This window comes from Felis catus, chromosome F2 (assembly GCF_018350175.1).
Source record: "Felis catus isolate Fca126 chromosome F2, F.catus_Fca126_mat1.0, whole genome shotgun sequence".
Lineage (NCBI taxonomy): Eukaryota > Metazoa > Chordata > Mammalia > Carnivora > Felidae > Felis > Felis catus.
Window position 1 is genome coordinate 63,099,028 of NC_058385.1, and position 10,785 is coordinate 63,109,812.

Consider the following 10,785-nt stretch of genomic DNA (forward strand, 5'->3'; position numbering starts at 1 on the left):
GTTGCTGAAAAAAATCAAGCTATGCTTGAGGCCATTTACCTGAGCAAAAGGTGAAGACAAGTGGGCGGCACTCTGGGGTGTATTAATGTTGGAAAGTTTGGCAGGAGAGCAAGGGTATGCGAAGGAGACTCAAAGAGGACGGGGCCATCTGCTGATGGGGACGTGCCAAGGACTCAGGACAGGTGGTTCCCAAAGGGTGGTCCTTGACCAGCCGCAGCAGCATCAACCTGGGAACTTGGTAGAATGTAAACTCTCCCATCCTACCCAGACCTACTGAGTCAGGAACTCAGAAGGTGGGGGCCCCATAGTTTGTGTTTTAACAAGCTTTTCAGATGATTCTGAGGCATGCTTACCTTTGAGAACCACTGGTTTTGCATAAACAATCTGCGTTGTCCAGAACGAGCAAAACGTGTGGAAGACCTTCTTGCACACATTCCACACAGAACAGCAGTTGGAATAAGATGACGAGGATGGCCAAATATAAACATGGGCGTGGCTCTCCAGTGGCGGGGGATCTTTACTGAGCACCTAATATGTATCTGGCCCTATCCTAGACCCTAGCAATAGAGTGGTGAACAACACAGGCCTGCAGTGGCTCTCAGAGTTTGTTGTAGCAGGCAGTGGCATTAAAGAAATGATTACACGATTGATGCATTAGTCAAAATGATGTTAATGGCCAAGCAGGGAATGCTCAGGGTACTAGAAGAACATATCTGTCATCTCGGGTCCACTGGGAAGCGGACTGTAAGATGGATTTAAAAGTGCAAGAATTTTTTTTTTTTTTTTTAGAAGGAGGGGAAGAGATAACACCTGTCAAAGGTAATGGGCAAGGAAGTAGGATAAAGCAGGAAAGTCTTAGAGTGGGATGTAGATTGGCAGTCTTGGCCAAATTAACGAGAAGCTGAAGAGCACAGTCCTTCCTTCAAAAGTCTTGTATTGGGCAAAAGTGGCCAGGCACCCAGCATCCCCACTGGAGCACCATTAGCTGGGGGCTGCTGGGAGGAATGTGGCATTGGCTGAAACACAGCAGTAGGTCCCCAACACACTGAAGCCGGAGCTGTCAGCTAATGCCAGGTTCTTTCTTAACGGGGAATGCGTGCAGTGCGTGATTACAGAGGCTACTGTCCACTTCTTGCACCGGTGGACCCACTTCTCTGTGTCCGAGGAACTGCTCCTCCAAGGTTCTCTTCCTGAGTGAGCACTTAGGCCAGATGGACAAAGCACAGCCCCTCTAACTGGCGTTGGTCTCAGGGCCACAACCGGTGCTCATCATCTCCCTCCTCCACGAGCTGTCTTACTGCCCTTGCTCGACACTCAGGTCTGCTGGTCTCGGTGGTTTACCTGGCGGTGTCATCCAAACCCTCCTTCCTGAGGGTGGCTGAGCCCCTGGTAACCATATCCTTGTTTTGCTGCAGCTGTCCATTTTTAGTCCCAACCGGGCATGAGAGTTCCAAGAGCAAGATCACTTGAGTTCTACATGCACTGCCCTCCTATGTATCTGCAGCCTTCCCTTCCCTTGATGATACGGGCAAGCTACCCTTGTCAGGATGGTGATTCCTCCTCTTGCCTTTTGTTCCCCAAATTCACAGGCAGGCAGCATAGCTTATAGCTCAGTGGGACCCTTGCTGTATCCTCCAGCAGGAGTATACCCTTTGGGGGACCAGGGCCTCTGGACATGCAGAGCTCAGAGTTGCAGGGGCAGCAATCACAAAGTCATCAGGTTATTGGGAGTAATAGTAAGTGGAGAAATTCCTGCTTCTACCCCTCGTTTCCCGTTCTTTCAGTGGGGATGTAACACCATGTAGAAAACTCATGTGCCCTATACCTACCGCATCCCAAAAGATGGCCACACGTTCTCCAAACTGTGCCTTTAGCCAGTCATTCCGTCATGCTCTCAGGCCAGCAGCTTCTAAATGGTGCACTATGACACAACTCATGGTCATGGGCCCATTCCTACTCTTCCTCTGCTGAGAAGTTGGTCCTTTGGTCACATGCTCTGTTGACTAGATGCGTGTGAATCAGGCATTCTGTAAGTCCCTGTATAGTGGTGGTGGCTGAGGCTTTCAGGAAAGGAATAGCTAATACAAACTCAAAATGAGTGTTTGATTTATGAGAATAAACCATATGCCTTCCAGGAAGCTAGGAGCCCAGTTTCATCAATTTGCTACCAGGTAAGGATTGTGTGCTATATCAAAGTCTCAGAGTTAGTCTCTGCTGTTGGCAGGTTCAACATTCAGAAGAGGCAGTAACTAAATCAGCTTTGGCCATTGGAAGTCAATGCTACTGGGCGTTACATAGCCTCCTTCTCCCAACTATGGTCATTCTGCTCTTGGGCCCATAATGCCAGTAATCAGGTGGCTGGTGACAAAGCCTGACTTGCATCAACTGGCTGGGCCATTTTTTCTGTGTGTCATTCCATGCCTGGATGCTGCTGGTGGGCATCACCATGTGACAGACAGATCACACTTCACACCAAATCCCATATGTCCATCTCCCTGCTCCGTACTTCCTTGTCTCAGAACTTTCAGTCTTTTAGTCTCCCAGGGCCCTGACCATTACCACTGACCATGAGTCTCTGTATATCCTCACTCTGGGCCACTTTGTTTTCCAAACAAAGTACATGGCATAATGCATCATTCACAGTTCAACCCATTAGGAAAATATTCCCTAACCACTGTCTTTCAAAGCCAACCCTGACTGTGGCTACAGTGCACATATGATACAGCCACTGTCCCTTGTCACCTTGCAGCCACGAATGATGCCACCATAAAGAAGCGCAGGTGTTTTCTTTCTCCTTCAGCTAGACATAAGGGAACCCCTCCATGTGGCCACAAGTGAATGAGGAAGGGGGACAGTTCCATTGTGTTAGGTGATTGGGGGTTCAGGCTAGCACCTGATGTGCCCTCTAGCCCGGCTCAGATTGATCTCTGATGTGCCACCCCATCTTAAGGATTTCTGTTGACCTGTTTGACTTACTGGGTGGTAGTTTGACAGAATTCCGTTCATGGCGGGACGTTCTGAATACTTAGTCCTTGGTGTCTCAAGTCAAAATGCTCCTTCTCCACGTGGGCCCCGTAGAACATCAGGAGCAACTTGCTTTACAAGGACATGTAACCCCTTACTGCAGGTTACCTGCCTGACTCTAGAACTCGAAGCGCCTGCGTGGTGATTTTCTCTCCAGTGTTGCCATGAATTCAATTCTTTTCCTCCAACACCTTAGGGTACATGTGGCCCTAGAATAATATGGGTAGCTGGACAGCATGGCCTAAGCCAAACAGAGTTAGGAGTGCACGAAGTTTACTGGATGGTTAACACCATGAAAGATGAAGAGGGAAGGAAAAGGGTTGGACAGGGAAGCCTTCACCACAGGTCAATTCTGATACTCCTGAAAAGGAGGGAGAAGGTAAAATTAGACAAGAATAGGAAGTTGGTGGGAGGTGGGGAAGGGTGCAAGTGGTAATTGGTTGTGGGAAGAGTCTCTCCAGCCACACGATACTGTGTGTAAGGAGCATCAGCCTTGAGGCATAGAGTGCTTCCTAGCACCAAAGGCCACCACCTTGAGGCCGAAGTGGCCGATATTCAGAGATGTGAGGGTGGCAGGAGATGAGGTTGGTGAAGATGATAAAGGCCTCATCGGACCAAGAGTGGCAGGCCATGTCACCTAACTCCTCGCCTCTTCAAGGTAGCATGAGCTGCTCCTGAGGATCCACCGCAGTAAATTAGTTGAGTGCCTGATGATCTCAAACATATCCTCTCAAGCTTTGTTACTAATTGAGATCCAGCTCTATTATTTTTAATCCCTAAAAGTAGTCACATGTGGACTTTCATCAATTAACATTGTTGAATAACTACATATATCTGAGCATTTCTCCTCTGGACTAAACACATGGTCAGTATGTAACACTGTTCTTAAAACTTTTGAAGGCACTTGTGAGTTAGCTTATGAATTAGGTGTTCAGTAGAAAGAATTTTTAGCGTGTACCTTTAATTCTCACTCCTGATGAGTTAACTTTTCCTTATTATTCTAGGCAGGGTAAGAACAATTCCTATGGATAATTTTGTTTGCTGAATGGGCATTTACAAAGGCAGAGCTATGTTCTTTCTCTGTAACGTTGCTGTATCAGTAATAGACCATGTGATAGAGGAAAGAAAGTGGACTTTGGAACCAGACAGACTTATGTGGCTTTGAGTTCTCCTTTCAGAAGTTCATCTTTGTATGATTTTAGAACAGTTATTTAATTAGGGGTGCCTGGATGGCTCAGATGGTTGAGCATCAGACTTGGGCTTGGGTCGTGATCTCACAGTTCGAGGGTTCGAGTGCCGTGTCCGTCTCTGTGCTGACAACTCAGAGCCTGGAGCCTGCTTCGGATTCTGTGTCTCCCTCTCTCTCTGCCCCGCCCCTGCTTATGCGCTGTCTGTCTGTCTCTCTGTCTCTGTCTCTCTCAAAAATAAATAAACATTAAAAAAATTGTTTTTAAAGAACATTTAGTTAATTAAAAAAACAAAAAATTACTTGTTTGTAAAATGGGAATAATGGTAGTTGTAAGGATGGATGATAATGAGTGTAAAGTACCTGGTATCTGGGAGCTGCTGACAGACACACACAGCAGTGTGTTGATGGATGTCATCAGTTCACGTAAGACGATGTGAATTCCAGTAGAGTCGCGCCTCACAATGCCAGCAATATACAAAATCACCTGATGACAATTAACTTTTGTAAGAGAAGTTCCTGTACTTTTTGTAGAAGCCTATGATATAATATTTGCTTTTTTAGAATATCGGGAGATACGTTATTGAATTCTGTGATGTCATAGGTCGTCTGCATTTTTCAGTGTATGAGGTGACAGTCTCGTGGATGAAAATCATAATTGCTCAGAAATAAAAGACTTAATTATAAATGTGTGTATATTATTACATAACTGTATAATGTACTACAGTAATATTATCTAGTAACTATAAGAACAAGGTGTAATTTTTTTAAGTTTATTATTTATTTTGAGAGAGAGAGAGTGTGTGTGTGAGTGCAGGAGGGACAGAGAGAGAGAGGGAGAGAGAATTCCAAGCAGGCTCTGCACTGTCAGCACAGAGCCCGGTCGGGGGCTCAAACTCACAAACTATGAGATCATGACCTGAGCCAAAACCAAGAGTCGGATGCTTAACGGACTGAGCCACCCAGATGCTTCAAACAAGGTGTAATTTAAATGTTGTTTTACTTGAATTTTAGGAACAGCATACGTTATTCCTTTTTTTATGTTAATACTGATCTCTGTGGTACCTTACTCTATGCTGAAATTACATATTTTACTGTAAAATTTAGTGTAGCAGAAGGTTTGCCACTACCGATTATGGTGAGTCGGTTGATTTTCCTTTGGATTTTGATAGCTTGACTTTGCTCAAGCAGCCAAAGCAAATGGTGAGTATGGTGAAGGATTGACTACATATTCTAACCTTCCTGAACCTAAACCTCATCAACTGAAATAAGGAACAGGGGGGAAAAAAGTACTACTTTTAATTGTAGCTGTCTTTTTTTTTTCCTCTTTCAGGATTTTGCGTATCATTTTACCGTGTTTGTCTTCTACTTTGGAGCCTTTTTACTGGAGGCAGCAGCCACATCCCTGCATGACCTGCATTGCAATGTGACCACGGCTGTGCAGCCACTCTTGAGTGATAACCAGTATAACATAAACGTAGCAGCCACAGTGAGTGTTGAGGAGTCCCGGTTACCAGCACCCACCCCTGCCCTGCGTTCGCTGTCATGGTCTCCCAGAAGCTCCTCAGGCAGCAGTAGTTTTCTCTAATAATAGCCATTGGCATTAAACATATACTAGCTAAGTATCTATGTAATAACCTGCTGGGCAAAGTACTGCTGTTACCCCTCGTGTTGTAGACAATGACGTTGAAGCACAGAGGCTGACGTTCGTGTAAGATGACAGCCAGTCCGTGGTTGTGGCTGGCATGGTACAACCAAGTCTACTTTGTGAAAAGAATTCCTTGTGCTTTTTACTTCCTGTAACTCCAGACATGGTAATTCATCTTAATTATAATTGTAATTCCTTTCAATTCAGTGAATATTTATGGAGAGCCTAGCACAAGGTAGGTAATTTGCTGGGTTTTGGGGACAGGGATGAACAAGGTGCAGTTCCTGCCACTGGGGAAAGTCCCCGTGAGTGAGGGGGTGAATACGCCAGCCAGTACGATAGATGACAGATGAAATACATGCCGTGGAGAAATATTTTGATTTTTTTTTATCTTCCTTAATTCATAATACTTAAGTGAGTTTGTTGTTTTGTGTTGATATGGGGAATTTGAAGACATATTATTTCTGTTTTTATAATCTTGAAAATGCCAGGAATCCAACTTACTCCCTGAAATGTGCCGATATTTAACATGACTATATAGCAAGTTAGTGACCCTCAAGTTTTACTCTTCTATGCAGACAGCACATACAGACATCCCAGGACTCGCCATGTGGTCATTAAAATCTCTCTGGAGCAGCGCTGTCCGGCAGCACTTACTAAAATGGTAGAAATGTTCTGTGTATGCACTATTTGATATAGTGGCCACTAATTAATCCAATTAATCCATTCATTTTAATTAATTTACACTTCAATTTGAACAGCCACACGTGGCTGTGGCTGTCCTATTGAACAGCACAGGTCTAGAGTCTGGGTTTCAAAGGGGAGAGCTGTGATGATTCTAAGACCTCCTATCATCCCCCGGGTTCTCAAGGCTCTGTTACAATTTGTCAGAATTCATTGAGCATCTCCAATGATTAGACTGATTATAGATTGCAACAGAAAGGAGCATGGCTCCAGCTTTGACAGGCTTATAGTTTAGATCAGTGTTTTTATACTTTCTTTTATAGGAAGTGAAACTGTCTCACTTAATGAAACCTTACTGAAAACCCAATGAATATAGAAGGCAAGAGCACAGATGCTCTAGTTGGATTGGGAGAAGACGTCCTTCCTTCTCTTAAGCCACCTCTGTCGGCCTCATCATCTCTGAGGCACTTTCGTGAGATCCTTATTACCAAAGACCACAGCTAGAAAGCCACTGGACTTTTAACAATTTTATGAAGTGAAGAAAAGTTCAGGGCCTTGGAGTTGACTTTTTTCCTACCAGGTGTCCTTCCTATTAGTCCTCAATTCTCACAGAATTTTCCTTTACTACTTCCATCCCCTCCTTTTTAGTGTTGCAGGCTGTCTTCGCACTACCTGCCAGATCCTTGTACTAGCACCAAATTGGTCTATTTATAGTTGCCTTAAGATCCTACTTTCATAAGAGTAGCAGGTGCTCAAGGACTTGATGATCCATGTCATTAATTTCTCACTAACGTTCCTTTGTCCCAGGAGCCCAGTTTTCAGTGTTGCCATGTTGTGATTCCATTGTGGCTGACGCTCTTCTGTGACTTTGTCCCTGTTATCCTTCCCTCTCTCTGTGCCTAAGGGAAACTGCCTTAGTAAACCTCTACATGCTTTCCTTCTACATTACATAGCAGTGCATCCATATGTTCTCATAGGAATAAACCTTTAGTTTCTGAGTTTTAATCATACCTAAATGTATGATTTGTTCTTTTGTAACACTATATTGAGTCCCTCACTTTATTTTTTATTTCAATATACCTGAGAGAGGAAAATTCGTTTTTGTTAACAATAGATATCAACAGTGGTCATTCTCATTCAGTAGACGATGTCTAGATTAGAGATGCATCAGAGAGACAACCAGCAGAAGGCGGCTGGGGAGAATAGCAGACTGGCAATTAGAGAATGGTCACGTTCTGTAGGTGAATCCGATATTCCTTCTCAGAGCTGGAGTTTTCTGGTAAAGGATTGCTGCACTAAGTCTTAATGTTTTACACATTTAATTGCTTTGTCTTATAGTTTTCTATGGATCATGAATTCAAAAAGGATGAGGAGAATAGCTACGGTTTGTTTATATGCACCAAATGCACTGATGTACACGTAGCTGTTGCTAAAGAAATCCTTGTCAAATAGTAAGGACAGTGATTCAGAGTTCAGTGCGGGTTTCAGAAGTATCTCCCACGCCAAATGAATCTGTTGATTCATTTCTATGGGTTTTCTTTGTTTACTTCTAAAATCCCTTTCCACTGTCACCGGTAGGATTTTATATATCCTCCAGTTCTCATACTTGCACTTTTCTTGTCCATGAGATCACCGTATGAATAGACACCTCGCAGCGAATTTTTGAATATGGTATTGAGAGTTTCATAAATACTTAACAAGTGAGTCCAGCATGTGAACAAACGTTAAAGCTAGGCCCGTCCACAAACGAAAACATTATTAGGGGCTAGAATGTTGAAAGGAAGGGTTAATGATGTGAGGGGATTAGATGGTAGTACAATCATCAAAAAGATGAATGAATATAAACCATTTCCGTAAGTGTTGAAGTATCTTTAGGTACTTCAGTCTTCAGATAGTTGTTCCTTGGGATGAGTGGGTTTTTCTAAAATTAAAGTCAGTGTTATAAATCTGATGTGAGCTTTTGTTTCCTTTTTCTTAGATTTTTGCCTTTGTGACGACAGCCTGTTATGGTTGCAGTTTGGGTCTGGCGTTGCGAAGATGGCGACCGTGACACTCCTTAGAAACTAACAGTCTATGTGTTGGTTTCATTTGTCTACGTTACGTGTCTGATCAATTTGGATACCATTTTGTCCAAATGTAATAACATTCCAAAAGCAACTTGTTTATATAGAGAGAGCACCTAAGGACAAGTTTTTGGTTCATTTCATGGATGGAATTTTAATTTTATTATGATGATAAACAGAGAAGTGGCCTTTAATTTTACATCTGCCTCTTTCCTTTTTTAAGAAAATTTTCCCTTATATCCATAAAATATACCGATATCGTTCATGAAAAAGAGGTATATCTTTTGTTTGGTTATTGAGTCACCTAAACCTTAATTTTACTAGGTAACTAACATTTCATAAAAAGAAAAAAGACACATTTTAAATAGTCTTCCCACTGAATTCTGTCTTTTTAGCGTAAAACAGAGATTGGCACCATTTTTCTGTAAAAGTCCAGATGGTAAATATTTTAGGCTTTGTGGGCCATACAGTCTGTGTTGCAGCGACTCAGCCTTGCTGTTACTTTGTGAAAGCAGCCATAGACCACACATCAGTGAATGAGCGTGCCTGGGTTCCAACAAAACTTTATTCGCAAAGACAGGCAGCAAGCTGGATTTGGCCTGTGGGCTGTGAGTTACAGTTTGCCGACCTTTGGTGTAAAACCTTAGTTCTATGTTATGTATTTTATTGAACTGATCCTGAAAGCTATAAAACTAGATAAGCCACATAATATTTAGCCTCGTTATGCAATAATCATATCACCTTTGTGTTGATGGTCAAGTGCTTACCCTTGAGGTGGTGGATGGTTGCTCAAGCTAATTCAAGCAGAGTCTTGGATACAAGAAAAAGTAATTTATGAACTAAATCCTAGTGGCCTAATCTGACCAAGGGTCTCTTAACAACTGAGCAAACCTGTCATCCGGCATCCTTCCAATGAGATCCCCAGAGACCCTTCACCACTCCTGGAACTGGTCTCTTCTACTTCTGTCTTACTTTGGATTTATTTATGCTTCAGAATACAGCTGTTTGTCCCTGTGCATGAACATGGGAATATTCATGTGTGGATATGTGAGGCTCTACCAAATAGAACTCCCTGAAGAGTTAACTTTTTACTTCTCATTCTTTTACATTACTTTGGGTTAAATTTCAGTAGAATACTAAATATAACTTAAAGTTGTAACTTCTTATGTGTTTTAATAGTAGCCCCGACATTTATGTTGGTTTGCATTGGTGACATATGTACAGAATCCATTTTAAAACAATAGCCATCATAAAAACTTGTCTCTGACTGAATTGCACAGAAAATATTTGAATGCATCTGTTAGAGGTATCCTGGTTGTGGCAAGTGCCAAAATGCTTGAATGGGAAAACAGGTAAGAGTTAGATCCCCCTCCCATGACACATCCAAGTGGGGTACTTTTGTCCTGCCCCAGGAGGGCTGCCTCCAGGAAAAGAAGGCTTTTGATAGTGCTAAACCTTCAGCCCTTTGCTTCTGTGGCTGAATCATCCCCTAAGAGTGCCATGTATAAGTTATGATGGTAGATTTCATGGACGTAGAACAGTCTTGAATGAGTAACATGATCAATGCTCAGTGATCAGATGCTGTTTATATAATCATCTCCAAAAAGAAGAATCTTCTTAGAGTTTGGTTTGTGATATAAAGACGCGTTTCAATATGTGGCAAGAAGAAATCAGTCTTATGACCTGACTTCCATGTTTTTTCTAGCACCATACCACACACTTAAACCTGTATTATGAATTGTATATTACAAAGTCATAAATGTGCCATAAGGATATATAGTCCATGCAAGTTGGAATCGTTTAAAGTTAGTCTGCTAGATTTAGTTGTGAGATTTTATTTTTGTTTCCAAAGTATAACAGGTTCATGCTTGGTGGCATTAAATTAAATGATTTCATGAAATGGCTTTGGTGGCATTTTTGTAAATGGATTGCTTCTAGATCATTAAGAACCAAGCCTAAAACTCATCTGACTGTGAATAGTTATATTTGTAGATTAATCGTGTTCTGGGTTTGTGAATTGAGTGACAAAGCACTTGAACAAAAATTATGGTATTTGAGAATTCTTTATATATGCTGTAGAAATGAGGAAGTATTGGTTGGTTTTAAAATCTGGTAACTCCATGATGAAAAGAAATTTATTTTATAAGTGTTATGACTCTAATAAAGTATTCATTTGCTAA

The 10,785-nt window shown here is 42.3% G+C and overlaps 1 protein-coding gene across 1 annotated transcript in view; it reads left to right on the top strand.

Moving 5' to 3' along the window:
* MAL2 (mal, T cell differentiation protein 2) overlaps positions 1 to 10,785 on the top strand; it is a 28,949-nt gene extending 18,164 nt beyond the window's left edge. The window contains exons 3-4 of the mRNA XM_004000102.6: positions 5,544 to 5,699; positions 8,521 to 10,785. Of these exons, the coding sequence (XP_004000151.4) occupies positions 5,544 to 5,699; positions 8,521 to 8,592 (228 nt within the window). The 3' untranslated portion in view covers positions 8,593 to 10,785. The remainder of the gene's footprint in view (positions 1 to 5,543; positions 5,700 to 8,520) is intronic.